Consider the following 16,721-nt stretch of genomic DNA (forward strand, 5'->3'; position numbering starts at 1 on the left):
ATTATCATAGAATTGTAGAGTTGAAAGGGACCCTGAGGATCATTCAGTCCAACCCTATGCGTTGCAGGAATCTCAACTAAAACATCCATGACAGATGGCTATCCAACTTCTGCTTAAAAATCTCCAAGGAAGGAGAGCCCGCAAGGGAGTCCATTCCACAGCTCTTAGCATTGAAAAGTTTTTCCATATGTTTAGTTGGAATCTCCTTTCTTGTAGCCAACCCATTGGTTCTTGCCCTACCCTCCAGGGCAGTAAAAAGCAAGCTTGCTCCATCTTCCATGTGACAGCCCTTCAGATATTTGGTTATCATATCTCCTCTCAGTCTTCTCTTTTCCAGGCTAAACATACCAAGCTCAACAGTTCTTCATAAGACTTCATAAGACCATGCATCATGTCAGCTCATCACATAAATCACTGAGGGTGGATGTATACAGAAATGCAAAATATTTATATACTGTCAGCTGATCTTTGGTGATCACTCACAGCCGAGTAAGATTGTCTTACATAAACACAGTTTTAACAATGAGTCCGTAAGTGACTGTGGAGGCCAATTCTGGACCCACACGTCCTTCCACAGTGGGGACATTGGTTCCCGGGCGGGAGTTGATCCCGGTGTAGATTTGCCAAGCGCGCCTTAGCACGTTTCTCCCTTGTGTTCTGAGTAACCACATATATAAATACAATGAGATTTAAAATATCATAAAACAAAAGAATCATTAAAATGACTGACAAATCCTAAGAGAATTTAAACAACTGAATAGGCCTGTCAGCATAAAAAAAACCTCTACAGGAGATGGCTGGAATTTAACAGCCAAGTATGTTTTCCAAATCTGTGCTGGACGAGTATTCCTCAGCATGAACCTGGAGACACCTTATGACTGACTTGTAGCTGAAAGCGGTCCTGTCTCTGTAACATGGGATCAAGATGATATATTGTAAGTCCAGGCTGCACTTACTAAACCAAGTTGTCTATGGCTTTTGTATTATTACAGAGGCCTTGAACCTGGCCCAGTAGCATCTGGGCAGCCAGTGCAGATGTTCTGACAAAGATGGCCCATGCTGTCAGCCATGTGCTCCCAGCAGTCTAGGCACTAGCTGTGTCTTCTGCTCTTGATTATTTATAGCAGCTGGCAGTATATAAGCGGTTTTTAAATAAATTAATAAAGGAATGGTCTGTATTTTCCATGTTTAAATATTTGCTAAATGTGAAAGAATTGAACGTGAAAATGAACTAGAAATTGTCCAAAGTTCCATTCCCAAATGAAAGTTCACGTTCTGCTTATAAGGCAATTATGGGAACTGCTTTCAGGTGCAGTTCAGAGATTTTTGAACTGGTTCAAACTAGTTTGTTCCCAGCAATGGTTTTGCTTAATAGGCTAGAATTTCCTTATTAGACCAGACCAAAGCTTCGTCTAGCCCAGTGCTGCTTCCAGAAATGACAGCTTAGGGAAAGTCTCCTGCGTCTTGTATTCAGAGCTATGCACCCTTCATGGGTCTGACCAATGTCAAATGGCATATTCTCTGTGAATTTGTTGAATCCTCTTTAAAATGACTTTTAAAAAGTGGCTGCAAATTCCATAAGCTTGACGTTGTGTTGAGAAGTACTTCCTTTAGACTTTCTTGAACCTATTGTCAGTCAGCTTCATTAGGGTATTTTTGCCCCAAAGAGGCAACAAACATGATGAGTTGTGTAGTACATACAGAAGAATCCACCCCCCCCCCCAAAGTAATAACCATAAGACACAAAATTAAATTTTGTTAGGAGGGGGAAAATCCTCATCTAGTCCCTGGAATGTGACATTTCATGGGTATAATAAGGTTAAAAACATTATAAATTGAAACTCTCTAAATCCTTATTATGCTCTGTAGTAAAGCTTCTGTTTTACATAATACTCTTATTTCAGAAGGCTCTTTGTTTTTGCAGACTAAAATCTAGCCATTCTCTCCCATAGCGGAGACCAAGGGAGTCAAAAACACCATGAAAAATCCAAAGGTAATTATCGGAATAAAAGAACCTGGAAGTAGATCACAGACTTTGGAACGTTTTCAAGGGAATTCTGCTGCAAGTTTTATGTTGTTTGAAATATTGCATGTTATTTGTGGCAACTTCATTCTTTTATACATGCTCTTTCCAGAAAGGTAGCTCTCAAATTGTAGAAAGGGAAACAGAAAGGGAACCAGACTGCATGAGGAGCCTCACAACAAAATGCTGTCTGCTTGTGTGTCTGAAGGTCCAACCACCACCACCACCAAAGTTCTCCATTCCCAAGCAGGAGGTTGCACAGAGTGATTGAACAGATGAGAGTTGGCTGCCAATGGAGCAAGGGGCAGGGTTGGCAGGCTGGAGAGCAAGCGAATGGGCAGTCCTTTTCATTCCCCCTGCCATCCAGTTTCCAGTTGTTCTCTCAACAGTCAGCCAGAATTCTGTGGGTTCTGAGCATGTGCCCTCCTCATTGTTGCCCCTTAGCGATTTCCTTTTTAAGATTCTTTTGATACTTCTGAAAACCTCATGGTTACCCTGAGTCTATTGATACCCCCCTCTTATTCTTAGCTGTTGCCATTTGGGTTGCATAAGCAACAGCACAAGGAGAATAGAATATGAATATAGGATAACACATTGCAGGTTGTTGCAGAACAAAATGTCAGCTGTAAATGCATCTAGGATCTCTTTAGGTCCATGCATATAGGTAATGGCTGTCCAAATGAAGTATAGGTGGTTGTTGGGGAAAATGTCCCTAGATGCTGCTTGCTGGTTTTTGTTCATCAAAATCATTATAGTAGACCTTGGCCCAGTTTAGACACCTGGGCCTTCAGTAATGTGTTTTGTATGGTGGGGACTGGGACCAGGCACCAGGAGTTTATATGCTTGGGACAGTGTTGCATACAAATGCCCAATATGTACGAATCTACCCAAAGGGTTGGAAAGGTCACAGGCATCTAGTGTGCTGTGCATATGTTTGTATTCATGATCACTCACCTATAGGCCTGAAAGCATGATGAGCGCCGCAACCCCATAGTCACCTTTGACTGGACTTAACCGTCCTTTACCTTTACCTTACCTTTATTTGTGCTAGGGATTGAGCTGGAGGCAGAGGAGCCATAGGCTGTTTCCTTATACTATTTCTCCATCTCACCCAGTATTGTCTACTGGGTCCCATCTCCTGATGCTTTTAACCGCAGATGCCAGGAAGTGAATCTGGGAACTTCTGCATGAACAAAGCATGTTCCTGTTTAGCCCCTGCTAAAGGAAGAGGAGGGAGGACGGCTGGAGAATGTAGACAGTGATCCTGTTACCTCTCACATGGCTGATCCAACACTCTGCCATTTGAGCTAACTCACCTCTGTACCAAGACAGAAAAAGGGCTTAAACTAGAGGCAGGTGTGTGGCTGGAAGAAAGTACTGCTGGGCAAAGATCATGGTACGTACTGATACAGGCCTGGCCAATGCAAAGGCTTTCTGCTACCTGATAATCTTCTGTTTGGTTCTGTGTTTGGTTTCTGATGCCAGAGAACTTAACATTCTAGTATTCACTAGACCACATTGCATCTTCTGGTGCAGACCCCTGGAGAGGAGCTCTTTTTATTGCTGCACCATGCTGAGGTAAGCTAAGGTTTGGCTTAGCAGGTCGTCCAAATGAGGACTCAAGGTTAAGCTCACCTTAGTAACCACAGGCTGTAACCAAGAGTTGTTCTCGGTTACAACACACGGACAGTGAGGAGAGAGCTTGACCATGAGATCTGGTTGGGATAACACTCTGAGTCAAACCTTGGAGGAATTCAATCCTGTGGAGCTTAGTCTCAGAGCTGTCAACGTTTCCCTTTTTTTAAGGTAAATTCCCTTATTCTGAATAGGATTCCTCGCAAGAAATGGGAAAGGTTGGCAGCTGTCCTTCATCTATGGCTAATGTGCTGAATCAGTAATAGTGCTTGTGATGTCAAAGTTGAAAAGATTCTCAGCTTCAGTTGTCAAGGCTTTGGTTGCGTATATGAGAGTGTTCATGTAATATGTGTGTTTAATACTTGAAGCGCCCTTTAGACTGCCTGCACAGTTTAGCCAGTTAGCTCATCCCTTTTTGGCATTTGTTCAAATCACAATCCCATAAATGGGATTTAAATGAAGCGTTGTATACTGTTTGTGGCAGCTCTGTGTAACTTCTTTCATCGCTTTGAAAAAACTGCAGTAGATCTTACTGCAGACATCAGAATACTGACCCTATGGTGTTTTTTTTAAAAATTGAAGATTCAGCAAGTGGTTTTAATTAAAGAGAAGGGATAGCCAAGTAGTATCTGGTAAGAGCAACGCAAAATGCAAAAGGAAAAAACAAAAACTGAAGCTAAGATTGTGAGGTGTAAATAGTCCCACTCTTCTTCTAGCACAGAGACACCTCTAGCATTGTATGTTGTATCTTGGATTTTAATTGTGTTGAAATTGTGCAGCCAATCTTGGCTAAAAGGCGTATGCATGGTACGCATAATAAAATAGATAAACAGCTTCATTCTTAATAACACAATTGCTTTTCTATGTGAGTGCTGTGCACTCATATATATTTGCTTTTTAAAAGAACAAGGGCAGATATCAGGGAGGAAAGGAAGAGATCTAAACTTATGAGAAAGCTGGTGTCAGCCTTGCAGAAATAGAAGATGTGAAAGGAAGTAAGATTAAGTTAATTCATGATGAGCACTGAGGACTCGTTTTGTGGGTACTGGGAAAATGAGTGAGGTGGGAACAAGGCCTATGAGATTGCCTCACCCCGCAAGCGCCCACTTGGACTCCTTCGATCTGCGGAACTGGCACTGCCACAGATGCCATGGAATACCCGTTCCACATTTGTGAGAACTTGGATTGCTTAGTGTGGTAGCATCTTCACTGTGGAACTCCCTGCATTTTGAGATCAAACAGCTGCTTCGCTGCACTCTTATAGTGCCTGCAAAAAAGTTATCTATTTAGACAAGCCCTCCTAGATGCTTTAGAAAGTTAAAGTGAATTTTAATTAGTATTGTAATTTTTTAATGTTTTAAAGTCTGGTTTCTCAGTTTTATTGTTTTATCTTTCTGTAAACCACTTTAAGGTGTTTTACAATCAAGCAGTGTATAAAATTTCATGAAATTAATTAATTAATTAAACAAGTTACATTGTCCTACTCCCAGAAAGGGCAGGTTTTGCGGTGAAAACAGAAGCCTGTGAACATTTTGGCTTTCCTCTAGAGGACATGGTTCTCAAGCTAGTTTTGAGAAAGGCAGCTTTAGGATGAATATTGATCATTTCATGAAGACTGTTTTATTTACTTCCCTTCCATGAAACATCCCAAAACTATTTAACAATAAGCGTCTAAACAATTAAACACACACACTTCCAGACAGCTAGTTTTGGGGGGGACTTTAACATCCGCACTGAGGCAGCTGGCTCTGGGTGGCTCAGGACTTCATGACTGCCATGGGGCTTGTCCCAACATGCCCCCTGTCCAGCTGTGCCAGGGAGGTGATCAATACATCGTTTTGAGAGGTGATGTTGGCTGCCTGCGTGAAGGAGGTAGTGGTAAAATCTTTCCTCAAGAAACCCTCCCTGGATTTGGAGGATCTAAGTTATTACGGGCTGATTGCCAATCTCTTCTTCTTGGGCAAAGTTCTTGAGCAGGTGGTCACAGAAAAGAACCAGCCTCTCTGGTTTTGGCACAAAACTGCTTTGGTCGCCCTGTAGGATGACTTCTGTTGTGGACTCTCCTTCCTTGGAGGTTTTAAAGCAGAGGTTGGATGGCCATCTGCAAGGGATGCTTTAGTTGAGATTCCTGCATTGCGAGGGGTTGGACTAGATGACCCTCAGGGTCCCTTCCTAATCTACAATGCTTTGATTCTATTATTTTGTTCCTGTATTCTGATGAGGACAGGGCTGTTCTTTCTTTTTCGTAATTTACACACACACACAAATCAGGTGTGCTGAGCTGTTCATTTAATAAATTGAGTTTTTTTGCGGTCACTTCTTTTTCTTTCAGGAAATGGGAAAGCACATAAACCTCTCCATACTGCCCTGATTCACTTTCAAAATATTGCCATCTGTACACTCTCAGTGCAGGCCCATGTAATATAAATGGACTACAGAGATGAGCACTGGGAGTAGAAACTCTTAAAGATTACATGCTGTACTCAGTCCAGCACATCTGTTCAGTTCATATGCCGTGGGTGCCATTGTAACTTAAAACACACACACACAGAACAAATGGTAATAAAAAAAGTTGTCTCTTATAAGGAGCTTACATCTGTTTGCCACAGGGATGCCATATGATTGTGAAGATCAGCAAGCCTGTTTGGTTGGCTATATTTCTGTGGCCAAATCGGAACTACTGACTTTCCACGAGCTACTTAGGGAGAAGATATTAAGTGAACTAACTGTTCCCTCCCAACTTTTTGGGTCTGATATCAAACCTGAACTAGGCAGCCACCTAGTGGCTACGTGGCGATTGTGTTCTTGTTTGTTTATGTGAATGTTTATTTATGTCAATATTTATGCCACATTCTCTGCCATTCACACAACACCCACAGCAGTTTATGAAACAAAAGCAAACAACTCCGTACTCCTAACTCCAAATAATCTATAAAGCACACGTCTGTGTGGTGTTAAAAATCCATGCTGTTAGGAAGCCATGCAACCATTTAAATCGGCACAGATCTGCCCAGAGGAAAAGCTTTTTTTTGGAGGGGGGGGGGTTAGAGGCAATTAAAAAATAATGACCTGGGACCCACTCCATCTAGGGAGGGCCTTCCATAATGATTCCGCCAGAGAGAAGCTGCAGCCCTGCTCCCTCTCAGGGTGTTTTTGCAAACATCTAAGGAGCCATGGGAGCTGTACAGAAGAAGGTGCTCCCTGATTTATGCTGGCCCTAGGCTGTGTAGAACATACTGAGGTTGCCATTTTGGCCACCTTGAGAAGAAAAAACACTGAAATGTTGAGTTTTAAAGACAGACCAAGAAACCATCAGGTACCAGGAGGTCTCCAACTTTTACACCAAGCCTTACAAGATTGTTGTAAGAATTGCAATATAATATATGTAAACAGCTTTGGACTATTTCTATTATTTTTGTTACTGCACTCTCATATTGTTTTCCTTTTGAATGTTTGATCTTCATAGTTTATTTCATATATATATATATATATATATATATATATATATATATATATTATTTAGGGGCAATTTAAGCACATATTCTACCAAGTTTCTCCAATGTTTATTTTCCAAATGCAGCATTCACATGATACGAAGACTACTGATGATAGTGGTTTGTTTTCACACAGTCAGGCTATTGTGTAATCGTTGCAATCATTTCATGGGAAATGTAGCAGTATGAATGTCAGCTTTATTTAAAATACAGTGGGTTGGTAAATTCCATTTTTTATCTGGAACCCTTTGAAACATATCAGTTACTTCAAAAACAATATGGATCTGATCCAGCCAGTCAGCTCATGTTGAATGCAATTTATTCAGGTTAAATTTTATGTGAATTACTTAATTGGAACAGAGGGCTTATGCCATAGCAGGTGATGTGGTATAAAGTACATCAGCAACTAGCAGGAAAAATAAATTAAATTAGGTTAGAACATTAAATAATAGCCAGATAGCTGCTACATATGGCAGTTCCCAACGTTGTGTCACTTTCACACACTTAACTCTGATCAACTTAGAATATTCAGAAGAAGAAAGAGGCAGCTCTCAGAGAAACTTTGTAAAAAAAAGACATTCACTTAGAAATTATCCAAAGCAATGGATTTCCTGGTACTCTTCTGCTTACTCAAAACCAGTTGGCTTTCATCGAGACTGATGGGCTTACAGAAGTAGGTGTAACTTATTTGTTAATATGAAGGCCATTCTGTACACAAAAGTATCATTGTGTTGTTCTGCTTCCAGGTCAATTAGACTTACTTGACCTGATGTTTCTAAGCATATATGAAGAACGGACAGAAAGTGACGTTAATGTTCTTTGTATCCATACAGCATATCAACAACGATCACATACATGGGGAGAAGAAGGAGTTTGTATGTCGATGGCTGGATTGTTCTCGAGAGCAGAAGCCATTCAAGGCTCAGTACATGCTGGTGGTACACATGAGGAGGCACACGGGAGAAAAGCCACACAAATGCACTGTGAGTCAACAGCCCCAAATCAAATCACTGGCCCCAAAGGCTTGTTTCCATTTCCCTTTTGCACAAACGTGATTGGCAGGTTTTGCTGCCTTATGAAACACTACTGCCTAAAATGTGGCACTATGCACAGCAGTGAAATCAGTGCTGGAACCAGTGATATTTAACTTAATCTTATGTGATCTTAAAGTGGAGTGGCTAATCGGTTGTCACTGGACTACAGCTTTCACCATCCCTGATTATTAGGCATCATCCTGACAAGTCGCCCATCCCTGTGCCAGAAAGGTGGGCAGTGGCACAGCCAGATGTTCAATGACATTGCATTATTCAGCATGGCTGAGCAGGCGGCAAAGGAAGTTCAGAAGATCTCTCTGAACTTGTGTGCAACAAAATGGCATTTGAGATTTAAGTTGAAAGGGAATATTGTAAATGACTTTAAAATCAACATGCTACTTATATTTAAAATGCACTCCGCAGTACTGGTTGATGGAGAAAAACAGCATCTTCTCTATTAAAGACTGTCAGAATTCTGTCCTTTTGATTACATTTCATAAAACCAGCTGAAGACATGGTTTGTCAACTGGTGTCCAAAGGCTTTAGATACAGAACCAGCTATTGCGACTGATAGCCTTAGTAAAGTTTTTTTTTAAGATGAGGTTTTTTTTTAAAGAACAGTTCTATCTGTCTTTACATTTTAGTTTTTACATTTAGTTTTTATTGTGGTATATGTTTTTATGGTTTTATTGGGATATTTAAAAAGGTGAAGGTACCCCTGCCCGTACGGGCCAGTCGTGTCCGACTCTAGGGTTGTGCGCTCATCTCACTTAAGAGGCCCGGGAGCCAGCGCTATCTGCAGACACTTCCGGGTCACGTGGCCAGCGTGACGAAGCTGCTCTGGCGAGCCAGAGCCGCACACGGAAACTCCGTTTACCTTCCCGCTATAAAGCGGTACCTATTTATCTACTTGCACCTGGGGGTGCTTTTGAACTGCTAGGTGGGCAGGAGCAGGGACCGAGCAACGGGAGCTCACCCTGCCGCGGGGATTTGAACCGCTGACCATACGATCGGCAAGTCCTAGGCACTGAGGTTTTACCCACAGTGCCACCCGCGTCCCTTCTATTGGGATATTTAGCAGACTATTAATATTTCTAATAAATAAATGGAGCTGTCTTCCATGAATTAATCCACATACTTCAGCAAAGCCAGTTTAGCTTTACCATCACCAAGCCTTGTGACAGTGAATTACGTAAGAATTCACTGCCTAGGAAACTTGCTTTTTGGTTGTTCAGACTCTTCTGATCACTTTTTCCATTTAGATACTGAGTGCTGAACTATAACCAAACAAGCAAAAAATGAAAATTAAGGACTTTCAGCCTGAATCAGTGCATGTTAGTCAGAAGTAAGTCTCATTTTATTAAATGGGGCTTACTCCCAGGTAAGCATGCAAAGGAAGGCAGGCTCAGAATTGCATTACAGTGTCTAAACAACCCTTCCCTTTATATTGATGCAAGCTAGGCTTTTATCTTACATACTTTTAACCAGGGATTATGATGGGCTCAACAAAACAAAAGAAAGAAATCTTGAACACATTGCTATTATGGCTAGATCCTGGAAAGCTGCTCTCCCTTTGATGTGGTGTTATTTCATTGGCTTATCCTCCACCCTCGCAGTCTCTACTTTCTGTAACACCAAGCGCTCAGAATAATCCATATTTGCATGTCGTCTGCAGTTTGAAGGTTGTACAAAGGCCTACTCCAGGCTAGAAAACTTGAAAACTCACTTGAGATCTCACACTGGAGAGAAACCATATGTCTGTGAGCATGAGGGCTGCAACAAAGCATTCTCAAATGCGTCTGATCGTGCCAAGCACCAAAACAGAACTCATTCCAATGAGGTAAGGAAGCACATGGGCTGTAAAATCCCCCAACCATGCACAGACATAATCCTGTCAAAAGAATTTATTGTAGAATATATACCAAGAAGAAACACCCCACAACTTTGAAGATGCAAAACTAGTACATTGCATACATTTTGAAGGTCATAAATCATTTTAACAGTATGTTTTTAAAAGGCATATTTAAAAAGCAAAGGTTGCTTGAAAGAATGTTCCTTGATTTCTATTCAGCGTATTTCAAGTACTTGTTATTAAGATCACCACTATGTCTAATGGATACGCTTCAGCTGATGTGCCACAAACAATGGCTTGTGTTCTGCTGTACCCAGAGAAACAGCCTGTGCAATGCAGCCGACCCAGGCAACCTCTTATTCTATAAGAAAAGTTGTGTGAAGGGTGGCACAAACTTCCTTTGTGCCAGGGCTTGCTTGCCCTCTTGTCTACACCTTTGTCACTTCAAAACTGATGCCAAAAATACAAAAAGCAAAGCCCCACAAAACACAAAAAGCACGGCTTACTTCGAAGGCCAGCCCTTGCTTCTTCATATTGCTGTACTACCTTGATGGGGGCTTCATTACAGGAACTGGATGGGAGCAGTAAACATGAAAGAAACTGGTGGAAAATTGGGTGTCCTGACTTGCAAATCCCCCATTAGATACAACCCTCTGTTTATAAATCTTACAATATTTCTGTAGTGCATTTGGCCACTTCCGTGTGCCAGTACAGTAGAACAAAGTACTGGGTCGTATGAGTAATCCTAAGTAAATAAATTGAAATATGGATGGGGACCAACTTAAGGACTTGCTCTCGTCCACGGGCAGCTTATCCCATTTTGTGGCCTGAGGATTGATTATGTGGCTGCACCTTCCGGCAAAGTTTTGCAAGAGGTCCACGAGATCTCATCGGAAGCTGCTGCCACTTCTCTAGGGGGCGGCCACACTTCAGATTCGGCCACTTGAGATTTGCTACCTCATGGGCTGGCAGTGGAAAAGTTTACTTTTTATCTTCCCAAAGCTGATCCCATGCCACATCACAAGCTGCTTTTGAAACTGCTGTCAGTTTCAATGAAATTAATGGGGGGGGGGGCTGTTCCTCTAAAGTTCCGCTTAGGCTCACAGAACTACTTTCATATTTCTTTTGAACTTAGTTGAGGTGTGCAATGTTTTCTGTACTGAAAACAATTCAAGGTTAGAGGTATTTAACTCCCCATAGGAAAATAAACATGGACCCACATCACATGATATACATGTTGTTTTCCTCTGCATGTATCATAAGATATATTGAATTAACGAAGGAAAAATGTCATACAAGAAGAATCCCAAAGACTTGCAGCGCTGTTTACTAGTGACACCTGCTGGTTAGTCACTGACAGTGTTAAGTGAGATTGGAATCCCTTTGGCGTTCAGTATTCTCTTCAGAGTCTAGTGAATATCAAGATAAAGAAATCAGAGTGGAGAATGAGAACTGTGCAGAAGTGATTCAAGGATTTATGTTGTTTCCCCAAGGCCTTCCACATATTCAAAGCATGCACATTGTACTTTGAAAGGAGCTCAGCGTCATACACAGTAGGCACATGTTGCTTTGGTACTCTCCTGCCAAAAGAACTGCAGAATTGGCAGTCTCCCAGGTGAATTTCCATGCAAGTGGCCCATCAGGAACTGATTTCATAGGAAAGCACACTGAGGCACCATAGTACCAAGATTAGAGAGCTTGGATTTAACCTCTGTTAATTCTCCTTCACTCTTATGAGTCTAAACTTGCAGGCCTGTCCACAAGCACATGGCACTTCAGAACCCATCAGCCATTGGCTGAAAGATAACATCCACAGCCTGTGGCCTCTGAATGTAGCAGTAGTATGCTGTATAGCATTGTTAGATGCTCCATGGAAGAACTCATAACCAATACTGACATTTCTTTCCACTTGCAGAAACCCTATGTCTGCAAGATACCAGGGTGCACAAAGCGCTACACAGACCCCAGTTCTCTCCGGAAGCATGTGAAAACGGTGCATGGCCCTGAGGCGCATGTCACCAAGAAGCAGCGTGGAGACATCCACCCAAGGCACCCACCCCCGAGAGACCAAGGCAGCCATTCTCAGACCAGATCCCCAGGCCACCAGACTCAGGGCGCGATTGGTGAGCAAAAAGACCTCAGCAACACTACCTCAAAGCGTGAAGAATGCCTCCAAGTGAAAGCGGTCAAGTCCGAGAAGCCCATGGTATGCAACATCTTGTGCTTTCTCCCCTTCACCCTTTCCATCCCAGGTTGCGGGGGGTTCGTTGGTTATGAAATACTGAAACCCTTAAGCCTTTGCTTGCTTTTCTTTATAATAACCTGTTACGAATGGAAATAAATTGTATCTGGCAGCTCTAATATAATGTAACGTTTGGAAATCAAACAGTGTGAAGCTATTTGTAGATTAGATAGGCTGAATACTTACATGCTTTGCATCTTGACTCAAAATTTAACCACCACAAAAAACAGGAAATTTTAAATGCATTCACATTTAAGTTGGCATAACAGAACTCACATGCGTTACTCCATTGATACTAAAAATGACTTGTTGTCAAGATTTACCAGATGCATATCATGATATTCAGTGCCATTATAACCCTGAATAAATTGCACCTCTGTTGTCTGAAGTTTGAATGATCCAGTTCTTTGCACTGTGCCATTCCGATAAATGAGGCTTTATTTAGGGCACAATCCTGCAGGAAGCTCTCCTGTGCAAGTTCCATTAAAGTGAACGTTATCACCATGCATTTTGATGGTAATTGCACAGGAGAACATCCCCCACATTCATGTAATCTGGTTTAAATTTAGTTATTTCAAATTCATAAATGTGTGGAGAAAGGGCTAATCACCAAATAAAGTTGCAACAATGTTTATTAATGTTTAAGTAGAATGAATTGCGAAGAATTCTGATTTCAAATTCTTAAATATCAAGTCAAAACACTGAGTTTGTGGGTCAAAATGGAAATAATCTGCACAACCTAGTTCTCACTGTGTTGGTAAACCTTTACCTGGGTGTAGCACATCAGTTTGTAGGTGTGGTCGGCTTTCATAACTGAATGCACCTCCACAAAAAAAATCCTGCACAATTTGTGTGAAAGAAACCTTCTCCTTGACATCTCATTTTCTCTGTGGAGACAATTTTTGGGATGGAGGAGTGTTCAATCATGATTTTTCTATGTGGAGTCATAGGTTTACCAATTCAATGTAAGTAGATCATTACTTCAAATTTGAGATTCCAAAATTGGAAAATATATCTAATATGACTTTTTATAAAATGTGCCATGTTGATTTGCTCAGTCTAGAAATCTGTTCAGCACTCAGATACACACACTGATATCCTACATGTAAGAATCCCCCATATTTTTTGAGGGGAGAGCAGACCTGGCTGTGCACAGGTATAGAACACCTTGCCGGGGGGGGTGGGGGTGGAAAGTCTCTATTGGAGAGCTCCATGTTTGTATTTAAAATCCTGGACCCAGGTCTGAAATTGGACTCAAGTGACTAAATTTTAACTTTCTTCTGTGTTTCAGGTGTATCAGAAGTATTTCCTAGCCTAGTTAATATTTCAGCAATGTGGTTGAATTGAGTGGCTTTGGGGGGAAAGGGAAAGCAAAGATTATAAGAACCATGCAGAAAATAAAATTTACTTATAACATTGAACTTAATCAATGTTAATCAAAATTAGGTGCTCAAAAAGTTGAATAAATTATGACTTAACCATGTTGTATGACTTTTGTAATTGTACTAATCTGGTATTTCTTCTATCTAATGCTCTTAAATGACTTGTTCTAACTTCCTAAGGACAGTGGGTAATAAGGTGAGGGGATTTTAACTTCTTCTCAGTTCCTTCAATGCTACTTTTGAAAACCATTTGCTTGCTGCCAAGGAACATTCCATCAAACACATCCATGGCATTTCATAACAAATGGCATGTAGTACAACTGGAATTGTGGCAATTTTAAATAGACGTGTACGTGTTCACATACACATCCGTGACCACTCTCTGTTTTGTGAATGAACGTGTCTGCTGTGAGCAATTAGTCAGCTACAAGAACAGCCTTCTGACTCTCAAATGTCTTTGTTCAGCTAGCATGAAACTGCCCCAGTGATGCTTCCCTGGTGAATTAATTAATTTAAACATTGCTACTGGGGTTTTCAGCTGAATGTCCACAACACATTACTAATAATGTCACAAAAACTAGATAATTTTGTGTTGCCGGTGATCCTGAAAACACTTGCATGCTCATTGCTCACTTAATGGGAGGTCTTTTTGTTAAAATCGCTGAGATTTTTTCCCATGGAAATCAAAAGCTGATATAGGAGGCTGTTCTTGAGAGCAAAATGATTTTGCATGCCTTAATCAGGGTTCTGTGTACACTGCGACTCTGCTGGAGCACAGAAATTGTGTCCAATGTGGCACAAAATTCACCTTTCATTAAAATAATAACAGCAGTTAGCCTCAAGGCTACAAAGATAGACTTACAAGTATATGGGCCAGTGATGTGGATTTCCCAGAAAATTTAAAATCACACTGTTTTCTGGGAAGTTTTCCAGTGCCCAGAGTCTATTGGAATCTGACTTCCATGCGATACTATAATGTCCTAGAAGTCCTACTGAGTTCAGTAGAGTTTACTCCCAGGTAAGTATGTATCACAGCCTTACCATGTTTATTTGACTTGCATAACAAGCAAAACTTTTAAGGCATGATGTATTAATTTTACATACTATATACATTTTTAAAAGAATTTCAGAGAAGCATAAAAATAAAAATATAAACACATTTCCCCAACAGCCATAATTACTATTTGCATTGAAATATTTGATTATGAAAACAAAACAAAAACCAGTGACACACATTTTGTGTGGCTTAAACGGTACAATCAAACTAAATCACAGCTTAGATTGGACTTTATTTTTTTACTATTTGTAAATATTTTAAGGCAGAGCTTTCCAAACTGTGTGTTGCGACACGTTAGTGTGTCGTGTGCAGGTGTGTTGCGCAATGTGTGTCTGTATCTCTTATAAGGTGTTAGTTTAACCTCCGTTTTTCTAGTAAAACAGAATTACTGTGTCGCGAAATGATGCATGTCTGAAAAGTGTGTCACCGACATGAAAGTTTGGAAGGCTCTGTTTTAAGATATGGCGATTCAGTAGCATCCTCCCCACCCCCTGACAGTTAGCAAACTCAACACAGCCAGAGGTCTGTTTATTTCACATGTAGATATTTCCTAGGTATGAATCCTGTTTTTACTTTGCTTTGCCTTGTTATGGAAATTTATTTATTTATTTGCAGGGATTTTGACTAGATGACCCTCAGGATTTCTTCTAGCTCTGTAGTTCTATGATTGTATGATTTATCATTATCATCATTATCATCATTATTATTATTATTTCAGGTTAAATTACAGTAGTGATTTTAATGAAGTTATTTTGGTAATATCTGCTTGATACGCATCCATCTTATTAACATCTAGAAACCTTTAGAAGCGTCCTCTAAAAGCACTGCTCTGCTTCTCTCTCCAAGATCTCTTTTAGGTGAGGTTGTTGAATACATGGCAAACACTGCAGTGTTTTTCTTAAGCAGTCTGAATATCGCTGCAGTAAAATAAACCTTATGAGCTTCTCCAGGGCAGTGGATATGTTTAACTGTGACAGGTCAACATGGCAGTAGAAAAACTATCATGGTAGAAAACCATAATTCTCATCAGAATTTACAGGAAAAGTAAATTCTTCTTTGAGGCACAGTGGAAGGGAAGTTTCAGGGAAATGGTTGCAGTGAGTAATACTTTAGCTGCAAGCTGGTATTGATCTAGTGATGGTCATCGCTGCTCAGTGGGATATTTCCGATGGCATGATGAAGGCTTTTAGTGTACAAATCCATGTTTTGACAGCAGCTTTGTTTTATTCACTGTACAGTGGTACCTCTGGTTACGTATCCGGAGGTCCGTTCTTAACCTGAAGTACCACTTTAGCTAATGGGGCCTCCCGCTGCTGCTGCGCCACCGGTGCACGATTTCTGTTCCTATCCTGAAGCAAAGTTCTTAACCCGAGGTAATATTTCTGGGTCAGTGGAGTCTGTAACCTGAAGCGTATGTGTCAGGGGTTCAGGAGCAGAGTCACAGGAGAGGGAAGAAACGGAGAGCGAGGGGGAGGAGTCGGAAGGAAATGTCAGCGGCGACAGTAGTCCGAGGTCTCTGAGTCTCTCCAGTGATTCGGAGGATTCACAGAAAGGGGCCCCCATGGTCAGGGCAAGGGGGACACCTCGGGAGGAAGGGGCCAGAGGGGACTCAGAGAGTAACAGCTGGAAATCCGGACCAGCTTCCCCCCCAGAGTGCAGTAAGGGGGAGGAGTCCAAGGCATCGGGATCAGGGAGCGCGCAGGCAGAGGGAGAGCGTGAAGCAGGAGTGGCCACACCCTCGTCAGGGAGCGAGGAAACGGTCATCAGGAAAGTTAAACGCGCGCGCGCGCCAAGTTCAAATGTACAGGAGGGCGGCAAGGTGGGCAGCCCGGGTAGGGAGCCAGGTCCTAAAGCACGCCGAAGAGAGGGGGAGGAGTCAGAGGGGTCCAGCTCTGCGTCAGAAGAGTCCAGGAGGGAAGAGACCCCGGGGGGTAGTAAGACCCAGAGGAAGAGAGAGAGAAGGAGGAGGTGGAGTAAGATTAGAGTTTTAAGCTGGTGCACA

General features: G+C 41.6%; 1 protein-coding gene across 5 annotated transcripts in view; it reads left to right on the forward strand.

The window, feature by feature from the left end:
- Nucleotides 1-16,721, forward strand: part of GLI3 (GLI family zinc finger 3) — a 253,340-nt gene that overhangs the window by 219,002 nt on the left and 17,617 nt on the right. For all 5 annotated transcript variants that reach the window (XM_083407003.1, XM_083407001.1, XM_083407002.1 and 2 more), the window contains 3 exons: nucleotides 7,986-8,135; nucleotides 9,862-10,026; nucleotides 11,954-12,244. In XM_083407003.1, the coding sequence (XP_083263129.1) occupies nucleotides 7,986-8,135; nucleotides 9,862-10,026; nucleotides 11,954-12,244 (606 nt within the window). The remainder of the gene's footprint in view (nucleotides 1-7,985; nucleotides 8,136-9,861; nucleotides 10,027-11,953; nucleotides 12,245-16,721) is intronic.

This window comes from Podarcis tiliguerta (genome assembly GCF_965153285.1).
Source record: "Podarcis tiliguerta genome assembly, chromosome: 12".
NCBI classification, from domain to species: domain Eukaryota; kingdom Metazoa; phylum Chordata; class Lepidosauria; order Squamata; family Lacertidae; genus Podarcis; species Podarcis tiliguerta.